This window comes from Danio aesculapii, chromosome 20, assembly GCF_903798145.1.
Source record: "Danio aesculapii chromosome 20, fDanAes4.1, whole genome shotgun sequence".
NCBI classification, from domain to species: domain Eukaryota; kingdom Metazoa; phylum Chordata; class Actinopteri; order Cypriniformes; family Danionidae; genus Danio; species Danio aesculapii.
In genome coordinates, this window is record NC_079454.1 from 35,550,063 (window position 1) to 35,574,001 (window position 23,939).

General features: G+C 36.8%; 1 protein-coding gene across 10 annotated transcripts in view; it reads left to right on the top strand.

Moving 5' to 3' along the window:
- The window catches only part of pde4dip (phosphodiesterase 4D interacting protein), a 101,954-nt gene extending 78,360 nt beyond the window's left edge, over positions 1-23,594 (top strand). For 4 of the 10 annotated variants that reach the window (XM_056481221.1, XM_056481222.1, XM_056481212.1 and 1 more), the window contains 18 exons: positions 60-295; positions 368-422; positions 10,012-10,256; positions 10,364-10,507; positions 11,659-11,865; positions 12,365-12,634; positions 12,727-12,858; positions 12,973-13,098; positions 14,352-14,541; positions 14,632-14,753; positions 15,909-16,037; positions 16,590-16,679; positions 16,762-16,949; positions 17,654-17,785; positions 19,063-19,201; positions 19,280-19,326; positions 19,592-19,682; positions 22,871-23,594. In XM_056481221.1, the coding sequence (XP_056337196.1) occupies positions 60-295; positions 368-422; positions 10,012-10,256; positions 10,364-10,507; positions 11,659-11,865; positions 12,365-12,634; positions 12,727-12,858; positions 12,973-13,098; positions 14,352-14,541; positions 14,632-14,753; positions 15,909-16,037; positions 16,590-16,679; positions 16,762-16,949; positions 17,654-17,785; positions 19,063-19,201; positions 19,280-19,326; positions 19,592-19,682; positions 22,871-22,971 (2,644 nt within the window). In that variant the 3' untranslated portion in view covers positions 22,972-23,594. Of the gene's footprint in view, positions 1-59; positions 296-367; positions 423-10,011; positions 10,257-10,363; positions 10,517-11,658; positions 11,866-12,364; positions 12,635-12,726; positions 12,859-12,972; positions 13,099-14,351; positions 14,542-14,631; positions 14,754-15,908; positions 16,038-16,589; positions 16,680-16,761; positions 16,950-17,653; positions 17,786-19,062; positions 19,202-19,279; positions 19,327-19,591; positions 19,683-22,870 lie in introns of all 10 variants that reach the window. The other 6 variants (XM_056481215.1, XM_056481216.1, XM_056481217.1 and 3 more) reach the window with 6 other exon arrangements.
- The last annotated feature ends 345 nt before the right edge of the window (positions 23,595-23,939 follow it).

A 23,939-nucleotide genomic window follows, 5' to 3' on the forward strand; every position in this document is an offset into this window, starting at 1 on the left:
TTTAACACATCAACAAACATAATTTTACAAACATCACTTTTTTCCCATTCTCCCTGCAGTAAGTTTGACACGCTGATCCAGGCCCAGGCCCGTGAGCTGTCTCACCTGCGGCAGAAGATGCGGGAGGGTCGCGGCATGTGCCACATTCTAACCCAGCACCTTGGAGACACAACCAAGACCTTTGAAGAGCTGCTGCGCTCCAATGACATCGATTACTACATGGGCCAAAGCTTCCGAGACCAGCTTTCTCAAAGCATCTCGCTCGCACAGAGAGTCAGCACCAAGATCAGCGGCCGTGAGTCACAAACATACATCTCAATGCTTTTCTCCAACAAAAACATTGCACTGAATTATCTCGTCCTCGCAGGAGATCACTCTGAAGTCCCAGATGATAAATCAGGCCATGAGCTGCTTGCAATACGGTGAGTCAGCTGAACGCTTTATTGATCAGAGCTTGTCGTTAAATCAGGTTTCCCTTTGCTGTCAGTAAACCAAATCAGCCTGAACATGTGATGAGCGCAGCACATGGGCCATATTGATTGGTTGAGATTTCATTCATATTGAGCGACTGGACTGACACAGTTAAACCCCCAATGAAGAGACTCTAAGAAATGTCTTAGCTCAACTTTTTAAACTATGTATAATTGGTTTCATTGTTTTGCATGTTCACAAAGCAGGGCAGATTCTTATGTAATGATTACTTTGGTTGTTTGTGTATTTGGTGGACGTTTTAGCGTCCTATTGACTTGAACACCAGCTGTCATGAGTTTTCCACCCAGTGAGCATCATGGAAATGTTTGTCTGCGCTGGATGGATCAATATGAGAGATTATTTTAGTAATTAGACATGGTCAAGTCATTGACAAGTATCTCAATTCTGCATACATCCTTAGGCTGGCATTTTGACTGCAAGAATACTAAATAATAGAGATGCATGATATTGGAAAAACTAACATTGCAATATTTTTTTTATTCTGTGATTATAGATTGTGATATGAATACTATTTCACCAGAAGACTTTATAATAGCTTGATTTGGAAAGAATTTATCATTTTAGATTGATTTGAATGATTCTGTAGGGGAGTGCTTCTGCATAACGTATAATAAGCGTATTAAAAGCATGAATAAATAAAATAAAGAAAAAGATACAATTGAAATAAACAGTGTTTTACTGTTTTCTGAGTCTAACAGTGTTCAGGTACAGTAATTGAGTAATAATTAAGTAAAATGAATCATTATTAAAGCTACAAATGTAAGTGACAAACATAATTTCTATTGTCTGAATGCTTTTAAAATCCTCATAAACACAGACAAATTATAAACTATAATACAGAATATATAATCAATATTGCATATCCTGCGATGTGACTATTGCGAATGGTCACATTGCGATATCGATACATTTTCAGCTCTACTATATAAACACACTGATTAAATACTGTGAATATATACACCTATTGGGAAAAAATAAGAGCGGTTGGAAGTTCTCTGTTTGTGTGGATTTATGATTTGTAGTTAGGGGTTTGAGTAATGTTTTTGAGTTTATGTTTTTTTGTTTTATTCTTTAAACAACTGATGGCAATTCTTCACATTTAAAACAAAAACAGTTTGTCTATTAGAGCATTTTGTTTTCATTTTTAGACAACACAATACCATTTGGTGGAATTGCCTTTATTTTCAATCTACACACATATAGAAGGATTTGTTATTTTGGCTAATTGTAATTTTCTGAAAAAAAAAAACCTATATTATAAATTATAAATAAGGTAATATAATATAACTGTTACGGTCCCTACTTAAATACGACTCATGATCCTAAGGCAACGTACCATAAATAAACAACGGCCAATGTGCTCCAACTAAATTGTTTATTAACATAACGTAATCAGCAAAACAATTAAAAATGACAAGAGATGGGGACAAGCAGGTTGGGACTCCCCACTCCAAACAAACATCAAAAGGAAAGTATAAAGGAGAACACAACAATAAAGCCGTCAGAAACTGTGGTTGTGTTTTAAAAGCCTGACATCACCAAATCAACCAATAGAAAACTGAAAAAGAAAAAGACTAACAAGATCAATTGAAAGTAATAATTACGGGCAGGAGTGAACATCACACGTAACAGTAACATAAAATATGGAAATATTATTAAATTGATAGAAGTATTATCAGGTTATTATTATTGAATGACACAAATGTTAACCATTTACTTAAACCCATACCTACTGTAGTAAATCCAGAGAATTTTCATGTGGTCTTTTAATTTGTCCATAGCTGCGTGCATGTATATACAGTTGAAATCAAAAGAATACAAGAAATCAGTTATTAGAAATTAGATATTAAAGCTATTATGTTTAGAAATGTGTTGAGAAAAAATATTTTCTTTCCATTCAACAGAAATTGGGGAAAAACATATACAGCATGGCTTATAATTCAGGAAGGCTAATAATTCTGGCTGTATTTATTATCCAGAACGCTGCTGCCAGGATTCTGACCAGAACCAGAAAATCAGAGCATATCACACCTGTCCTCAGGTCTTTACACTGGCTTTCAGTTACATTCAGAATAGATTTGAAAGTATTATTACTTGTCTATAATAGGACTTGTACTTCATGATATTGGAAAAATTTGACATTGCGGAATTAATTATATTGCGATACAAATACAATTTCACCAGATGAATTAAACAGCTCTATTTCCCAAGTCATTACTTTAGATTAATTGGGATGGTTTTGTAGGGCAGTGAAATATAAATATATTTTAATGTAATTTATTATATACATATAATAAACAAAGTACGGTCATAAATAAATGTGGAGCAACACAATGAGGCAAATATTACACTGAAATAAACAGTGTTGCATGGTTTTCTGGAGAGAGTAACAGTATTCTGGTACAGAAATACAATACTCAAATGTAAAATAACATTGCATTTCTGGTCAATTATAATTTCAACTCAGTATTGCCTATTCTGCGATGTGACTATTGTGAATGCATAAATTGCAAAATCGATGCTCAAACGATATATTGTGCAGCCCTAATCTATAAATAACTAAATGGCCTAGGACCTCAGTATAATACAGATATGCTCACTAATTGCAAACCTAACAGATCACTCAAATCTTTAGGATCATATAAACTAGAAATTCCAAGAGCTCAGTCAAAGCAGGGTAAATCGGCCTTAAGCTTCTACGTCCCACTGCTGGAGCCAGCTTTCAGAAATGATCAGATGTGCTCCAACATTAGACACATTCAAATCAAGACTGAAAACACATCTGTTTAGCTGTGCCTTTACTGAATGAGCACTGTGCGACACCAGACAGATTGCACTATTGTGTCTTTCTTTTCTCTATCATTTTTTTCTTTATAACCTGTTTTAACACATTTTAATCTGTTTTTAATCATTTTTTTAATTCTTTTAATCATTTTTATTTTCTTTTATTCTTCTTTGAATTAGCTTTGAATTAACATTGTGCATAAAATGTGCTATAAATAAACTTGCCTTTATACAGTATATTTTGAGAAAGTGAGAATGGCACTTTTAAAAATATTCTTTTCTGTCTTTCATACCTTTTTTTCCATAATCTTGTCCTCTACACTTCCATCTGTAACTCACTTACTTCACTGTACCCTTTCGTGAGCACTGAACTGGACTTATTTGACTTTGCCTGCAGGCGTGGTTGAACGATGCTATACGCTAATGCTAATGTGAACTGTCAGAGGCTTGCTACATAATGTCACCGCTGGTTCTAGGGCGTCTCTGGGAGTTTAAGGACTCATGGGACATTTTAACGGAATACATGGCCTCGTTCTGTACGCTGTCAGATCCCCTACAGGAGATGACCCTTATTTTTCTTTCCCTTACACCATTATGCATTGTGTTGAGCCAGCGCTAGTTAGTGAGTGAGAGTTCAGGAGCTGGGAGGATCAATCAGAGATGGGATTCTTCAAATATTCTTAACATTTGAATAATTTTTGAAGTTTCTCTTGGAAGATCTAATCAGATTATCCTGATTATTAGAAGGATCGGCACTCTGATCACACTCTTCCACTTCCTTTTTCCGTTTTGTATGTGTGTGTCCATGTGTAGTGTACTGTGTCTGCAAGCACTCTGAGTCATCCAAAGCTGGGTTAGTTGAAGGGATGGTCTAATTTTGAAGAGAATGGAAAGAGAAAAACTGGAAATCAGAGGTGCGGTATTACTCTTAGAGAGAAATTGATTTAATTTGATTTTTTTTAGAGTTTCACAGGTTTTAGACCTAGATCTAAATTAAAACTGATTAAACCAACATAGGCTCATTCTGAAAACGTAGCCCTATATACATTTCTGGAGATCGCGAATTATGTTGTCAGAAGTACGTATCACTGCATTTTGTCTTTAAAACGAACGCTACGGGGCGGTATGGCACCGTTACTTTTCTGTTATCAGTTTGTCCGGTAGCTTGACATGTACGTTGGCAGACTTGAGACGCAGAGCGCAGTTGGACCACGACAACAGGGTTCAAGTCAAGTGAAGAACGATTCCAAAAATGCAGGTAAGACAAAAACAGAAGCCAAAAAGAAAATCAAACAAGTAAATAACACGATGAGAATGTGGTAAGATCTAAAAAAAAAAATTAAAAATCAGGCGAGGGCTTTACTTTTTCCTTGATTGCTTTTTAAAACACTGTGGTTGGGTTTAGGGAAGGGGGTGTGTGTGTCTATCGATGTTTTTTAAAACACTATTCAGGTGGGTTTAGGGAAGGGGGTGAGTGGGGAGATTGGTCGGTCGGTAATAAAAATCCCCTAATTCTTAAAAAATATTTTACGCTCACTTGAGTGGTTTTGGACTTGTGCAAAAAATGATTAATGCAGATAATGGAATAATAATGGAAACACTTTTACAGAATAAGCTCTGACGTAGTGAACATTACACCCAGTTGACTAATCAGCTGTCTCCATTTTTTTACAGATAATTACTAGGTTACCAATACTGCTGTCAGCCGCTCTAACAAATTGATAGAAATGCACCCAATTCATATTTGGGTTTTTCATTTTTTTTGCAGGCTTCAAAATGACTTCACATTAGGAAGGAAACCTTGATGATATTTCTGGGTCTTGAAAATGCAAATGTTGAAAAAATGGGGTTCAAAGTGCAATAATGTTATCTCAATTACAATCTCAAAATTTGTGAAAATGAAACCAAAAAAACAATGTTGGATTAAAAAACTATGCATTGCATGCCAATATAGATTTACAGAAGGACATTGCCTCCTACTGGCCTGGCATGTATAATGAAATATTTTGTTTGTTTTTGTGGCTCCAGAACACGACAGCATTGCTGTTTTTTTGCAAAGAAAATGAAAAGAAATTACACTTATGGGCTGATTCTTTTTAATGAATAAAACACAAACATGTCAAACAGTGTACTCGATCTTTTAGTGTATTGAACACATACTGTCAATGCAAACCTTGTAGTTCTGTAACGACTGGACGCTGACAACAGACATGTGGATCTACATGCAGTTTATTAACGAGTAGTCATGCAGGCAATGTTCACAAACAGCAGTAAACAGGAGCATAAAAGATAATCCAAAAAGCAAGGTCAAAAACAGGCAAATGGTCAAACTAGGCAGCAAAGAATTAAACATGGTAAACAAGCAAAAGGTCAAAAACACCAGAAGACTAGACAAGCAAAAAATACTTTGTAATGTTAGCAAGTATACCAGACTCAGCAATGTGTGTGAAACTGAGACGTGTCTTTGTAGTACAGGTAATAATTCAGTGATGAGCTTCAGCTGTGTCTGTCTGTGCATGTCATCAGTGGAAATCAGGAACTGGTGTGTGTGTGTGAGGTGCATGATTGTATTTGTAGTTTAGTTTAATGGCCGTTCAAACTGTTCGATCACTGGTGATAATAAGAAGTTCATACGGTGAGTCAATTTCTTTAACTTACGAAACTCACCAGATTAGTTCTGTTAACAGTCTGTACTTAATGTTGATGCACATTATAGCAATAAATGAAAACAAATTAATTTTAAAAATTATTTTGCAGTTCAAATTAATAACTTCTTAGCCAGCTATTTGATTGAATTCATGCCACATCTAAGAAGAGTGTGAAAAAATTATTTAAAAGCTACAAAAAACTTTTTTATTTCCTTCTATTCTTAAAGAATTGTTAATGAAGCTGTTGAGGAACCAAAATCGTTAAGCAGAATATAATCCGGAACCAATTAGGTTTTTTATTAATGATATTTCATCCGTACCGCACCAAAGCATGAATAGTTTCCAATGGATCATTTATTCAATAATATAATTTGCTTCCTACATCACAGTGAGTCTGTCTTCACCCTAATGGCTTTAATTGCAGTTTAGAGTCATCTTTTTCGATCTGGTCATGCACATCACCTCCTTGTCCCGTATTTCCTTCATAGCTGTGGTTTGGATGCTCACAGCCAGAAAAGGATGATTTCCAGTGTGTAATCTCCTTCTGGAAATCTCTCTAATATCGCAGCCTTTAATGAGGTAAAAGAGAGTGAAAGGGTGCGCAGATGGCCAACCAGATGCACAGACTTAACCGTATTTGGTTGCCAGTCAGCTCATTTAGCCGGAGCTTGTAATTGAGTGAAAACGGAGGGGGATTTGCATCGGTTTGATGTCCTAAGTGTTTTCTGTATGTTTTCGTGTCCTCTCGAGAACATTTGCCCTGGGACAGAGCTGTCACATGGTTGGTAGCTGTGCTGTGACCAGCCGGCTCTGGATTGGGTGTTGACTTCAGCGCTAATCAGGTTAAGTTATTAAAACCTCATGAGTGAAATAGGTCAGAGGCAGCTAAAGCTGACAGAGAAAGAGAGCGATGTAAAGATGTGAAAACGGTGGAAGGAGAAGACCACATGCCAGGCCATGTGAAAGAAGACTGTGACTGAATGCCAGAAAAGGAGGAACTGCAGAACAAATATCATCCGTTTTTTTTTCTGATCAATATCTTCATTTGGAATACAACACCGTTCAGAAATAAGAAGAAACTTTTACCATAAACAGCAAGGACATGTTTTGTTTCGTGAAGATTTACAAAAGAATTTATTAGGGTGGTCTGATTTTACAAGCATGTAATAGTGAGGATATGCTTTATGTTTGTTAACTGGAACACAGATGTGTCTCTTTTGACTGAAGCACGCTGTTTATGCACAGTGGAACACATCAGCCCAAAGGCAAGGACCTCATATACAGTACACGCACACACACCACCATGAGGGTTTGTTGTGTTTGAGAGCTCATGAGGAAGGACGTTACGTTTCAGGAAGACACTCTGATTACCCTTTTCCTCCTTTGGGAATAAATAGAAAAGCACAAAGGAATTGGTCTTTGAGTACAAGATCTGGCTGAGCATCAGGGACTTTTGTTTCTTTAAAATCCAGACTTTCAGGCTGGTTTTGCGATTACTTGATCCTCAACAATGTGTTCAACTGGATATTGTCAAACAACAGGAACTTGAAAAGAAGTTTGGATACAACCAAGCACGTTGGATGCCACCACAGTTGGTTTACTATTGTTTCCGCTTTATGTGGATGCAGTAAAACTCTCCGTTGTGCTTGGGAATAAACAGATCAGTGTAATCTCGGGATTTGTGTCGCGCCCAACTGCCTGCTGGAGATTCCCAACTCCTCCCCCACCACTACTCACAATCCGGCAAACCCCGCTTGTTTCGTCATCCAAATGATTGCAGCCCCATTACCACGGAGACCCAGTTGACAGGCGCTGCGTCGGCTGCTGGTCCTGCGGCCCCTGACCTGCTCCTCTGTGTATCCCAGTCAGTCGGGAATTCGAAGAGTCAGGATGAAGAGGCTGTGACCGGGTCTCAAGGGAGCGCTGGGGGTCAGGCAGGTCGAGGCATCATGGCTCCGCTGTGGAGGTCCATGCTGTCCAAAAGCAGCCCCCTGTATCGCGACTCGCTCTTCTCCTTCTCTCTGTGGGAATGGCAGGTGCAGAAGAGAGAGCTGGCTATTCTAACCAAGCAGACAGAAAGGGAGAGGAGAACCTTGCACAGGCAGATTGAGAAGTAAGAGCTTCAAGGTGCTTTATGGGCATAGGTTTTCAAAACAACTTTATTTAGTATTTAGACCAATATTTATGTTTTTTTACTGTGCTTTTGAAATTTTGAGACAGCAAGACTTTTAATATGTGTTTTAAAGTCTCTATTTGATAAAAAAATACAGTAAAAATTGTAATATTGTGAATTACTTTTCTCTTTTTTCACATATTTTCTCATGTAATTTATTTCCATGATGCCAAAGCCAAACAAGAGTAGTCCTTAGTGTCACATGATCATTCTGATTATTTGAAACATTATTATAAATGTTTTAATTACATAAATTATATTGTTAGTACAAGTTGTTCAACGTATAGAGAGTTTTGAAGTTTTATTAAAATGTGCAAATTAATTTATAGCATAAAATGTCTTTAAAATTTCTAAAGAAATCATTTAAAGCATTGTTTCTCAACCACGTTCCTGGAGGATCACCAACATTGCATGTTTTGGATGTCTCCTTTGTCTGTCACACCCATTACAGATCTTTCAGTATCTGGAAATAAGCTGATTACCTGAATCAGGTGTGTTGGGTTAAGGAGACATGGAAAATGTGCAAAGCCTGTGTTCCTCCAGGAACGTGGTTGAGAAACACTGATTTAAAATATATATACAATATTCATTTTCTTTTTGGCTTAGTCCCTTTATTCATCAGAGGTCACCACAGCGGAATGTACCGCCAACTTATCCAGCATATGTTTTACACAGCAGATGCCCTTCCAGCTGCAACCCAACACTGGGAAACCCATACACTCTTGTATTTATACACATTCACTACGGCCAATTTAGCTTAACCAATTCACTTATAGCACATGTCTTTGGACTTGTGGGGGAAACCGGATCACCCGGAGGAAACCCACGTGAACATGGGGAGAACATGCACACAGAAATGCCAACTGGCCCAGCAAGGACTCGAACCAGCGACCTTCTTGCTGTGAGGCGTTTGTGCTACCCACTGTGCCACCGTGCTGCTATATATACAATATGTTTTATATCTTTTAAATATATTTTACTTTTGTATTTCACATGAAAGGCCTGTGCAAAATAATTTCAGCTTCTTAAAAGATTGTTAAAGTTGTTATATGTGCAACAGAATAAAGAACGACACTGTACTGTAGGAACAACACTGTATTCTGTTCTGTTGCCACTGCCCATGGCATTTTGTGGGTAATAGCTTGTTGTTGGTGTTGTGGAATTATGGTACATATGACTGCGTTTTCAGTTGATTATTTCCAGAAGGAGCGCATGATGTGAGAGACATGACACAGATTGCTAGGATGTTACTGTGTGTGTTTTGGCTCAGACAGAACAAAAACAGGTCCTAATTAATCCAGCTTGGAACAAACAGTGGGTACAAAATTAGCCTAATGCTCTGCATGCGGGACACACCTGGCATATGCCAAACAAAATATGGTGGCAATTTGCATGTACAGCAGACTGAATTTGGATCCACATAAGCATAATAAACCCAAAATTCACTTTTATCACAACCTGACATTTGCATTTATTTGGTCAACAGATTTGACTTGCCGTAGAGAAGAATCATCATCGTCAATTGCTTCATCATCAAGTTTTTGCTTATATATTGTGAATGTATTGTATTAAAAGTGAGAAGTTTATTTTATCTAGAAAGAAAATCAAGACCTCCTATTTGACAATGTTTATGCAGTAATCTAGCAATAATTTTTAAGTATAGATGTCATGTGTTTGCAGGTTGTGAGAACATTTCTTATGATTCATGCAGTAAAATAAATGAAATCTCTCATTTCCCTGCAAACAACAGGATATTTTGTTGATCACTAGGTTCTGCAGCTGTGTGGCCCCATCACTAGTATCTGATTGGTCCACACCCACTGTTTCTATTAAATATTCATTTAACATGGCAGATAATTAGCTTTATTTGAATCCTCACTTTGATAAATGCCAATTTCCTCTTCTGTTTTTCAGGCTGAGCAAGGAGCTTCAACAGAAAGACAAACTCATCGAGTCTCTACGCTCCAAACTTGACCAGCAACGACTCCGATCAGATACACCTACAAGCAGTCATGCTTTCTCTGTGGCCACAGACCAATCAGATAGGACGTCCTTTGTGTCAGATGACCATGGCTCAACCAATGAGGATCTAGAATTATGCTCTGAACTGGATGCTGCCAGTGAATATGGCCAAGAAGAGGCAGCAAGAAGTGCCACAGGTTTTTGATTTCATTATTTTTATCATGTTTATTGGTTTTCCTTCTGTTATCACATCCAGGTTAACTTCTCATCAACATATTGTCAATGTTCATCTGTTGTGTTTCAGACCCACGCAATAATAGAGGCTCAGCCTTGTCACATCCATCCAATCCTCCATCTATCACTTCCTCTCACAGCCACCAGTCCTCCAACACCTGTCCTAGCATGCACTGCACACCACATAGACCACTGGAAACCCAGGAACAAACAGGTAGGAAGAGTGAGAGACTCAGTTCACTCATAGCAATGGCATTCTATCACAAAGGTCACTATCATTCAGAAGGTTAGGATCGCCAACAAATTAAAACTTTTGTTCAGCAAACATGTATTAAATTATTCAAAGTGGCAGTAAAGATGTGTATAAATATACAAAATAATAATTATAATAATAAATGAATAATAATAATAATTATAATAATAATAATAAATGAAAATATTCGATTTAAATGTTAATGCTGATGTCTCAAACTTTTTTTGATAGTTTTTATTACTTTAGCATTAAATAATCGTGTTAGAATAATTTCTAAAGGATCATGTGATGCTGAAAACTGAACTGATGACAGCTGAAAATTCAGTTTTGCCATCACAGGCATTAATAATATTTTAAAATAAACGAAAGTTTTTTTTTTAATGTAGTATTTATTTTTTTTAAATGTCAGAAGTCGTGGTGATCCCAGACTGCTGAATGCTATTGTGTGTATATATATATATATATTCAATAGATGTACAGTTGCAATCAGAATTATAAAACCCCGTTTATTTTTTCCCCAATTTCTATTTAACAGACAGCAGATTTTTTCGACACATTTCTAAACATAATTTTAATAAGTTTTAATAACTTATTCCTAATAACTGATTTATTTTATCTTTGCCATGATGATAGTAAATAATATTTTACAAGATTTTTCGAGACACTTCTATACGGCTTAAAGTGACATTTAAAGGGTTAACTAGGCAGATTAGGGTAGTTAGGCAATAACTTGCCTAATTACCCTCTTGTATAACGATGGTTTGTTCTGTAGACTATTTAAACAAAATATAGCTTAAAGGGGCTAATAATTTTGTCCTTAAATTGTTTTTTGAAAAAAATGAAAACTGCTTTTATTCTAGCTGAAATAAAACAAATAAGACTTTCTCCAGAAGAAAAAATATTATCAGACATACTGAGAAAATTTCCTTGCTCTGTTAAACATCATATGGTAAATATTTAAAAAAGAAAAAAAATTCAAAGGGGGTTTAATAATTCTGATTGCAACTGTAATCTATTCCAGTGTAGTCTGCTCTAGACATACACAGTCATCGTACCCAATGAAGTTGATAGCTTTGAGTCTGTAGCTCTTTCTCTGTGTGTCCTCCCATCAGGCCTCACTGCTGTACCTCTGTCCAACTCCATTCCTTTCTCCGCCTCCCTCCACTGTCCTCAAATGTGCTCTCAGCCTGTGTTTGACCCTCAAGTTCACCCCTTGAGAACCCGTCACCCTTATGGTGGGGGATTCTCACTGGCAGAGGTTCACCAAGAGCTTCAGATGCTCCAGAGACAGCTTGGAAACAGTGAGCCTGCATCTGAGTGTGTGTGGCACAGAATGATTCCTACTAATTATGCCACTAAATCACTATTGGCAAGATGCTATCGCCAAAGAGAAAATCAGAAAAGAGCACGCAATACAAATTTTTTTATCAAACCTGAGAGATCATTGATGCATTATGCAGTCGTTGATTGTGGAATCACTAATATGCATGCAAGAAAAATACTAAAACATCACACACTGTAGACTAAATGGAAGAAATTGTGTAAAAGTCTTACCTTCCTAACAAGATTTTTTCTCGTGTTGGTGGGATTTCTGATAAATGATTTACTAGAAAAACAGATCACATACAAATGTTTATTTATTGCACATAAACTTACATCAACCACTTTGTTATATCTTCATTGACGTATTCCATATTCAGCGCCCTTGCGCCTTCTTGATTCATGCTACTACTATTATATTTTTGTTTACACTAACATTTGAAAGTTTGAAGTTACTTCATGAAGAACTTAATGTGCCTAATACTTTTCACATTACAGGTTATCATGGTTCTCAGATTAAACCTCTTCCTGTGTTTCCACTGGGCCCCCATGCTCAACCTGACCATAGCAGTTTACATCCACTATCCCAACATGCTTTTGAACAATCACCTCTCAGCAGCCAGCACACGAGTCCTGCTATGAAATCAGGTTCAAGCCTTCTGGAGAGCAGTGCAATGTGGGATATGATGTATAGCCCAAGACCTTTAAGACCAGGCCCATATGGAGATGTGTCCTCTGGTTCTTCTGGATATCAATCAGGCCATACAGGTTAGATCTTGGAGTTTTCATTTTAATGCAAATAGGTGGTGTTATATATTGTTATATCAAACTTATTCAGCTCTTTCTATACTATCATTTAGGGACAGACTTAATGGAGGAGCACCTTAGGGAAATTCGTACTCTACGACGGCGTCTTGAAGACTCCATCCAGACCAATGACCGCCTGAGACAACAGCTGGAGGAGAGACTGGCCGCTTCTGCAAGAAATGGAGGTCAGAGACCCACACAGTCATAATAAGTCACAACACTGTGTTTAAGTTACTTTATAATTCTTATATATTTCACATTTTAAATATATTGTTACATTTTCTCTTATCTTTAACTAGCAGGAGCAGCGCCGACTAACATCTATATCCAAGGCCTTGATTCTGTCAGTCAGCTGTCCAATGAGATTCGAGTTCTGAAAGAGGAAAATTACGCTCTGCAGAACCAACTCCAGCAGGCCAGGACAGGTCAGATCTTAGTCTTTCCATGTTTTTATAGAAAGGAATGTTAGCAGTTCTGCTCTGTACCAGCTTTAATATGTATTACGTGTGAATGAGCAAGCATAATTCTTGTCAGTGTTTACATAGTAATAGAATATTTAGTTAGTCCATCTCGAATGTTGCTCAGTATTGGCATTTTTACACAAAAAAAGTTTCACTTAGTTACTGTCTTGGATTAAAAAGTGTTAGTTTGCATTTCTATTAACATTGTGCACTGCCTTATGAGTAAAATCATTGTATACTGTTTCAAACCAATGTTATTTTAGTATTTGTAACACAATTTAAACATCTTTTTTTAGTATTTTGTTAGTTGTTTCAGCCAAAATGTTGTAATTTTGTTGTTTGTTATTGTCATTCTTATTTCTTCCTTATATCTCTCTTGTATATGTTTTTATTGTCATACTTATTTCCTTCTTATATCTCTCTCTCTCTATGTGGTTTATTTATAAACTAATTTCGAGAGGATCACGTGCTTATGATTGATCATGACTGGTCCCGCATTATCCAATTTATGATTCATCAACCAAATGATTCTTAAGTCTCCATAAAAAACCTAAGTTCCATACTTTAGTCACCTTCGTTTTGAAGAATTTCCCCTTCCTCCCCTACTCCTCCTTTCCTAGACAGGCTGCCCAGTGGCTTAGTACGGCTGCCCATTCCTTAGTACTGTTGCCCCACAGCAAGAACGTTACTGATTCTAGTCCTTACCAAGCCAGTCAACGTTTCTGTGCAGAGTTGACATTCTCCCTGTGCTTGCGTAGGTTTCCCCTGGGTTCCCCAGTTTCCTACCACCATCCAAAAACATGCAACTTAAGTTAACTGACTAATCCAAATTGGCACTGTAGACATGCTTCTAGTAAGTAGTTATATCTTCATAACAATCCCTAATTGCTCACTAGCTTCAAACGGCAGGGGAGTTCTTGAGATCTACCTGAGCTCAAACTCCCCTCTCGACCTGCAAACGGGAGGGAGCCTCGAGCTCGAGGATCTTATGAGTTCTCTCTCGGGACAGCATGCCAATCACGCTTTATAATCAATCATCAGCTAAGTGTGAACTCTTGAAATATAGTTTATTTTAGGTGTTTTTGTAATGTTTATATTGGTTCATTTTTGTTTTTTGTTAATTTAGTAAATCCAGTTAAAATGAAATGAAACTAAATTGTATTCCAGTTTATAATAAAGTAACTATTTAAGCCAATCTGTATTGCATTTGCATGCAGATGGCAGTAAAGAGATGGAGCGACTGAGAGAGGCGCTTCTGTCTGGGCGTGGCCAGTTAAAGCAGGCGGAGCTTGAGGCAGACAAGTGGGCAGATCAGTGCAGGCGAATGCAGGCTCAGATTAGAGATCAAACTCAGACTGTACTGCAGCTTGAAGAAGAGAAACAGAACAGCCTGGACAACAGCGCCAGGTACCGTGGCAATCTTGAGAAAAAAACTGCATTCTGGGTAAACCTGTGACAGGGTGCATTGAATATTCATGTGTAATCTTCTGTGAATAGGCTACAGCAGGAGGTGAATGCTCTCCAGGAGCAGTTGAGTGAGTGTCAGTGTCTAGTGCACACACTGCAGTGTGAACTACAGGTGTACAAGAGAGTCTGTGGCACTGCTGAGAGCAATGCAGGTAAGAAACAAATGCACCTGTCTGAAACGCTCCATCAGACATTGCTAACTGCAATTATTATTTAAAAATGACGGTAATTTGTGTAGAATGTGCATCCAGCATAAGATTAAGAATAGTTCAACCAAACTGATGATTCTGTCAGAATGGTTGCTTTCAAAACACTACTACTGCATCCCAATTCGCATACTATCTGTCCTAAGTAGTGTTCAAAAATATAATTTGTATGTCCCAAACTGTAATATGTTGAAGAGTATGTCAAAAGTTCCTGGATGGTGTATGATGTTTCCATGAGAAATTCAAGTGTAGAACCGTCCGTACTCTAACCACAAATATTGGCCACGATACATTGCACGTTAGATGTGAATTCGATTAGAACTACAAACTCAGGGGAAATTGTAAATAAACTACAAACATGGCGGACATGACCAACCATCAAGTAGAGAGGCTTCAGTAAAGTTATTTGAATGACTATTAATTAATATCTAACCAACTGGCAAATATGTAAATCATGTTTTACATGTTATATTTTATCTGCAACAACGTGTACTTATTAAGACGTGTTTGAACATTAACTTATAAATGCATAATTCTCTAAAGACCTGAGGAGATTTCTCTGGATGAAAGACTTGTGAACGGCAGATTAACCCGCCACTGAATCTCCAATATGGTAGCTAATTAAATATGAAAGAAATGCGGATGATGTGTCGAGATGATTGATGGGGGATGTAACAGGCATTAGTATATCCCAAAGTTTGCGTACTTTTCTGTTGAACACTCAAAAGTACAGCGTGTACCTTTTCCTCACAAAAAGTAGTATATTTAATTAGTATATGTAGGCGAATTGGGACGCAGCATACTTCTAATTTTTTATTTTGGTGCACTTTACTCAACTGCAACCCTGTGATTGATGGAATTTTCTGTACAGCATTATGGGTAATGTAGTTCTTCTATGTGAATTTGGCTATTAAACGCAATTTTTTTAACTAAGTTGAAATAATACAAACAAATGGGTTAAAAAAAGCACATGCAATTGATTAACAAACTCTGATCTCACAACATGTCTTTGAAATTGTATTGTATATGTAGAAAATGAAAGGAGCTTTTACTTTCTGAACCCCACTGATGCACTATATTCTGCATCCTCTACTGCTTTAGGTTCAGGACTGAATTTGACCCTTGACCTGCGTGAGCGAGAGTCAAACATACAGTTGCTGGAACAACAGTTGAGAGAGAGGCTAGATCAGTGTATGCCCCATTCCTCAGCCAGAAAACAGCTCTTCCACGGTGAGATAATAATCATAATCAGTAATTAATTTCTCTTGGCTTCAATACACACATTTGTACCCCTGGACAACAAAACCAGTCATATCAGTCAATGTTTTGACATTAAGATTTGTATATAATCTGAAAGCTGAATAAATCTGTTAATTGATGTATGGTTTGTTAGGATAGAACAATATTTGGCCTAAATACAACTGTTTGAATACCAAAAATCGAAGGGTTAGAGAAATAAATAATTTCAGAATCACAATTAAATTTGTTCAAATTAAGCTCTTAGACATGTTACTAAACAAACAATATGCTTTGATATATTCAGGGAGGGTAACTTACGAAATATCTTAATGGAACGTGATCTTTACTTTACTTTGATTGCACTTTTACATTTTATTTTTGGCTATTCACACTAATATATCCCTATGCAACATGAGACAAAAGGCTTTGCGCTTCAGGGTCACATTTGATTCACACAGATTCATTGTGACATATTCATATTATTATACACCCTTATATTTTAACATATATTTTCAATGACTGTGGGCTCTCTTTTTGCTGTAGACCAATCACCATCTCCTCCTGTTCGAGATACAGGGTTCTCCAGCCCTGCTTCACCAGCCATCAAACAGCATGACCTGAAGCCTTATAAGTGTAAGAGTCTCATATGAAACACTCAATGCATAACAGTCAAACCACAGCAAACTGTTTCATCAATGCATATCTTCTGATTTAGACTCTGATGCCGAAGGTCTGGAGGGTGAGGCACCTGACGGCTCCTTCGCCTGCAGGACAGGGCGCCATATGATCGGTCACGTGGACGACTTCAGTGTCCTTCAACAGCAGTTACTGGAAGGGAAAGCGGTTATCCGAAAAATGGAAGCAGCACTGCTGGCCAGCACAGAATCTCATGATCTACCAGAGGTCAGCAAGAACAGCTACTAATAATAATAATGGATGAATAGAAATGTGTTTAGAAGGGCTGTCAAACTATTGAAAATAGGTCAAGTCAGATTAAGTTTTTGTTTTACGTAGCTTTACTTGTTTTCTAGCAGATAGTCCTGAAAACAATCCGTGTTTACCATCCATGAACTATTAATCAAGTAATTCCAACAAAGATAAAGTTTCTGGAGCACCAAATATAAGATGAGATATGAGAATGAATGGATGGAATAATGATCCTGAAAATTGCATAGTAATTTTATGTAATTAATGTATGTTAGTATATATATTATCATTACTCCACCCATTCATTCTCATATCTTATCTTATATTTGGTTTATAGATAAGTTTTGATAACTTATCAATTTAAAAAGTTTATTTGATGACTTAAGTTTATTGATAAAAGTATTTAATTGTAAATTTTTGTGTATTATTTTACGTGTTGAGGATCTCAATGTGTAAAGGTTTACGTGTCCACCTGTGGTATTTTTAAAATATGATTTAAAATGATTCATCATAATTAAAACAATAAATTAAACAGCCTGGCTTTAAAGTAAATTCTCATGCTTTATCAATACTTCCTTTTATTTTCAAAACTTCTTATTTTACATTTATTTTAATTTAGCACATTTATTCAAAACTAAAAAAAAAAATACAAAAAGCTTAATTGTATTCTTTTTCTGTAGGGTTATATGAGGAACTTGCAGGTCAGCACTAAGACGCTGAAGCAGATCCTGGAGGAGACGAGCTCTCTCTTAAGAATGTTCTGGAGAGCAGCTCTGCCCAGCACTGAGACTTCCGCTCAGCAGCTGAAAAAGGTCAGAGGGCACTTACAATCTGAACTTTTCACTTCTCACAATATTTCTCAGAAATGCTACAAAGTTGTGTGCTCATATCTAAACAAGATGTCACAACTAAACCTTGGTGTGCACCAAAGAAGCAGACTGAGACCTCTTAAAACTTAAGTCTCTGTACCCTAACTGAACCAGGGGTCTGTTCTTCGCACATGGATTGCTCAATCAGCTGGATTTAGTTATTGACGATTTGACGTGATCCAGGATCTTTTCGTTCTTCAACTCATCCGAGAGTTGTTGTCATAGCAACAGGTCTGGTAGCTCAAACCTGTTCAGGAGCAGGCTTATTTCATATAAACAGGATTAAATTGAGTCTTTTTCAAGCAAAGGTGATACTGAAAGTATGTACCGAATTATGATATTTTACAGTAGTAGTAGTAGTATTCACTTGGGAAAATATTTCAAAAAAGTTTATAAATAAAACTTAAAGTACAAAGTACAAAAACTGTCACTCAGTGTTCTCTTCCCATGGGGTTCAAAAAGAACATCAATATGGACTTTTTAGATACAAACGTGTATTATTTTAAGGTACCAGCTTTAGTACAGTTTGTGTATGATAATAGACATGGCCAATATTTGACCATTGTATTGTTTTTTTGTTTTTTTTTACGAATAACAATTTATGCAGTCATGCACATTTTGACAGCTTTTTGCATTTTGACAGCTAATATGACAGTGATTTGATGCTTCGCAAAAGTTGCAGACACCTTTACCAATATCAAAGTGCTTTTTTAATATCTGCTCTAAATGTAAAACTAAATAAATTGCTAAATACTTTTGACACATGAAAGTGTAAAGCCTGCAGGCCACAACAAATGTGGAAAGTTACTGCATATTTAACAAATCGTTTACTACGAATTTGATATAATTTTGCTCACATGGATAATTGAATATTAATCAGATGATGTCATTACGGTGCTGTGCCGTCAGCCAATCGTTGCATTGCTGATCATGATTTCAAAGATTGATAGATCTGTCCTTCACAACACATGCAGTAATCTCAGATCAGTTCATCCAGACATTTTAATCTGATTCACGAACTTGTTTAAAGAACCAAATTAGCCAGAGATCAGTTATCAAGATTAAAAGATCCAGGATCTGTCAAATCATCTTTGATCATTTAAGAGAGGTACAAAGATTGGACCCGAGGACAAACCAAAAGAACCAAAATATAAATAAATTCAGGAATGCGCCTTTACTTCATTAAACCACACTGAATGTTTTTTTATGTTTATATATAGGAGCAGTCTTTAAGAAAGGAGGTCGTCGCGTTGAGGTGCAAGTTGTCAGAACAAGAGCAGCTTCTCAGGGATACGATGGAGAATTTGAGGGCCTCCAGTCAGACTAAGGAGAGCATGGAGCAGTTCATCGTCAATCAACGTACGCAACTCTCTTGGTTTTTTTTTTCTTTTTCACATTTAGCGTTCTTCTGTTCACTTGAGTTTTATTTATTTCCAGTCTCAAGAACCCGAGACGTGTTGAAACAGGCTCGCTCAAATCTAGAGGTGAGTCCATCATTTAGGCATGCGTCTTTTTACAACCACAAGCATGTTTCTTTTTCTGAAACAAGTTTCCACAGTTGCACACCCAAATATATGAAGCCCAAATTGCTTTTGAATAGTTTTCAGCTGAATAGTTTGCACCACTGGATTGAAACCAAAAGGACTTCATCAAAAGATTAGCAGCTACTAATAGCTCTATCCATCTGCGGCTCTATCTCACTGGGTTATTTTCCTTCTCTTTATCTCTATGTCTTCTGAGTTATTCCAGAAGAATGAACTCAAGATTGCCTCTCTAGGTTTCACCCCTCTCCCTTCATCCTTCTTTTCGGTTTCCTCCACTTCCTCCTGGTCTGATAGAGGTACTGCACTCTGGGTATATGTGTGTGTGTGTTTGCGTGTGTGTTAGGAGCCATTGTAAGAGAATGTGTGATGTAAAAGAAATTTTAATCTTTTTAAAGGAGCCATTTTAACATCAGATAAACAGTTGTCATGCCAACTTGCTACTGTAAACAGAAACTTGCAATGCGTGCCCATCCTCAGAGTTCTTCTGATTGGTCCACTGCTTTGGAACTGTCATTGCTGAGTGGATTTAACTTGGCACTGCATTCTTGACACTCAACAATACAATGCTCATGTTGGAGGTGCTGCAAATAACACAAGTCTAACTGTGTTGTACATCCATGTTGTAGAAAAAGTTGTTTTGGAATGGAAAAACACATTCTGTGTGAATGGCACATTTGTGTGTATGTGTTTTTCTTTTTTTGACCTAATATAACATATAATCAGAATTCCGACCAACCGCATGGTGTTTCCCAGCTGTTTTTCATTATTTGTTTGGCACAATCAAATTCTATTTTGAAGGCTTGACGTGAAAATAACACATGTAAACCAACCTCTAATACCTGCTTATTAAAGATCCCATGAAATTAAAAAAAAAGATTTTAGATGTTCCTTTCAGTCTAGTTTTAAGGACTTCTATATGTTGGTGTGCTCCAAAACAGAGATATAAAACCGATATAAACATGTAAAGCTTGCAGTTTGTCACTTCCGTCTAAATAGATCAATGTTTTTTTTACACATCACCTCATACTTCAGTTTCTCATCAAATCTTGACCAATCACATGCTCTTTAATATGTGACATGTCCCACCCCCTTCAAGACGCTTCTCACTTGTTTTTCAATTCATGGGCTTGAGCTCAACCACTCTGGCCGAGCTGTGATAAAAACAAAACGCTATTGGCTACTTTTTTAAAAGGGGAGGGGCTACTCTATGTCCCACCCTGTCTTAATTTTTCAGTTGAGATTACGTCAAACATGGAGTAAAAATGCACATTTCTAAGCTCTTCACGGGACCTATAACAATGTAGATCTGCTAACAAAAGTGATTGAAAAATCTAAATTTGGAAGCATATGCACTACCGTTTAGGGTAGGTAAGACACATGCACACTAAAGATTCATCCTTGTACAGTGTGACCTTTTTTCCTGAGGTTATGATCAATACAAATGTTTTGATATACAGTATTTTAAAATACACTTGTACAACATCTATTCAGTTGTTTGCTCTATTTCTTTTCTGACCATGAAACAATGGCGCGGTTCAGTGTTGACACCTTGTGGGCAAACTAAGTAGTGCCAAAACAATTCAGAGCACTTGTGCAAGCTGCCTTATGGAGGGTGATTGTGGCCAAAAGTCTTTAAAAACCAAACGTAAAATGTTGACTATGTTTGACAGCCAAAGAAGCTGCTGTATTTGAGTCTCATGATGCAATGATACCCTGGTATATACATATGCTAATGTTTATTTGTGAAGAAAATCGTAATGCTTTGCTGGCCAATACATATGCAAACAACAGATGTTATAACGTCTTTAATAAAAAATGCAGTCTCAACGCTATCTTTGCGTATTACAGAAACGTGCACAATTGCCACTTCAGTAGTCGAACTGTGTGTTGACTTGACAATTAAATTTCATTTATTTGTTTTAAAGAATCGGTGGCTAAGTGGTTAGCCTGTTTGCTTCACAGCAGTGTTAGTTTTGACAACAAATTTTGATTTAGTTTTAGTCTTAGTCTTTTGACTAAAATTCCATTTTAGTTTTGGTCATATTTTAGTCTTCTGAAACATTTTAGATTTAGTCTAGATTCAGTTTTAACTCCAGATTTAGTTGACTAAAATATATTTGGTTTGATTCAAGTGTAATTTAATTAAATATCGTATACATTTATTTATACAAAATATTCTAGCATAAATTAAATAAAACGGTCTCATTAAAATATGGAATATATCTTTTCCATCAAAGACCAAATATTAGATATGAGCTGTTTATTTATATCATAAGTAATATGTTAAATTATGTGTCGGCAAGAACAATAGACTACTGAAAATCCAGGAATGAGCAGTTATTGAGCCCTTTATTTTAACGTGGTAAACTATTAGTCTTTTTGACCAGTCTATTTGGACAGTTTCAAGCCGTTAAATCTGTGAAAGGGCATAAAATAGTTAAGTCCACTTTCCAATGTCAGTCTATAGCAAACTTTACTGTTGTAGTTGCTGTTACAGTGCATGGTGCTCAGCTGTATAGCACTGAGTAAATAAGTAGAGTAATGACATATGACTGGCAAATGTCAAAAGCACACTCTCAGGTAAATAAAGAAGATCGAGTTTACCTTTGTGTGAATTTCGGAACGATTCTCTAGCATGCTGTTGTCGCTTTAGAGTTGTTGTTTTTGTCAGCTATTTCCCCCATATGGTTTACGGTGTTTTTGTCTTGACATCAAACATGAATCTTCTTTTCTCTCAGCTGTTGCCATCTCATTATATATCGTTTAATCAGACAGACTATGGAAGATGATATAATCACATCCCGCGTCTACTGTGGATCAGTTACTTTTCAAATGTGTGTGAAAAGTGTGTTTTCAGATTAATTCTGATTGGATATTTACCAAAAATCTCGAAATCTCAATCTCATTCTCGTCTGGTTATTATTAGTCAATGAGAATGTCAGTGTATTTTTATTATAGTTGTTGTCAGCATCACTTTTATTTAGTTTTCAGCGGTAGAAACTTTCTCGTCATGAAAATTATGATGAAAATTTTTCGTCAACGAAATTAACACTGCTTCACAGCAAGAAGATCACTGGTTCGAATCCCAACTGGAGTCCCAAAAACACACTGTGTAGGTGAACTGGATAAACTAAATGGGGCGTAGTGTGTGAATGGGAGCTTGTATGGGTGTTTCCCAGCACAGAGAATTGTACTGTCAGTGCTGGGTTGTGGCTGGAAGGGCATCAGTTGTGTAAAACATATGCCAGAGTAACTGGCAGTTCATTCCACTGTGGTGACCCCTGGTATAACATGGAATAAGCTGTAGGAAAGTGATTATTTTAAAGTTTTTGGCCCTAATTGCCCTCCATACAGCATGCATGCTGTACTAGGGTCGAAACTTGTGCATGAACTTTGTTTAGATAATTTAGCTTATGCCCAAAAAAACAATGCACTGGGATTTATGCTAATTTATAATGACTCTTCCTTGTCACTTTCGGTTCAGGTGAGGTCTCAGGAGTCTCCCTCAAACATGCCTCCTCTCCTGGTTGGAATTTCGTGAAGCCTCACCTTCAGGATCAACACAAACTGATGACAGCCTCGTGATAGACAGTGTGTGCTGCAGAAAAGACTCCAGACTGAGAGTGCTGCCGTCTCATATTAAAAGATCTCCAGGATCATGTGTAGATCTGTTTTATTTACGACATAACAGCCACCAAAAAAGCTCTCAAAGTTGCTTTTGAGTAGATTAGTATTATGGACATTTGGATTCGCAGTCATGTCTTTAACCAAAGTGGCATCTCATGGGTTTATGTTTGGGTTTGTTTTGAACCAGCAACACTATTAATGTGCAATTATAATACTACTGTGCTACCAGCCAGACCTGCTACACTGTAAATGAAAGTCAACCCAGGGACGAGCTGAAGACCGATGGTGCAATAATAGTTCAGTCAGCCTGCTACTGTAGTTTTGAAACTGGTATGTCCCAATACAGGATCTGTTTGTTTGTTATTTGCTGTTGCCAAAGTATGATGAGTCTGTTGCTTTTTATGAACTAATCCCTTGCTGTTTTTTTGTCTCTGTAAATTTGAATCCCCCCATTTTGTTTATATATTTTTTTCTTGAACTGAAGAGTATCAGAGTTTTTTTTTTTTTTTTTGTTTTGTTCAAAAAATAATCAGTGTTTTATATTTATATCTGCTGTATCAGCTCTTCTTGATGGACCATTTTGTTTTGTTTTATTTTGTTTGTTTATTGTTGTTTTATTTCATTTTATTTTTTGTTTAATTTAGTTTTTACTTTGTTTCGTTTTATTTAGTCCTTTTTTAATGTTAGACTTGCAGCGTCTATAACTTGGCTCCCATCAGATCAAAATGACTAACTTAAAGCCATTATTTCAAGATACTAAGGTAACATTATTATGTTATATTATGTAAGTTAAATTGTTTTCTTTGTGAGACACTGCTAACAATATTGCAGATGTGTAGCTTTTCTGTTTATTGTGCGTTTAAATTGAAAGCCTGTTGCTCTTGCATGAACTGCACAACTTTATGCTCTCACTGACAGTATTTCTG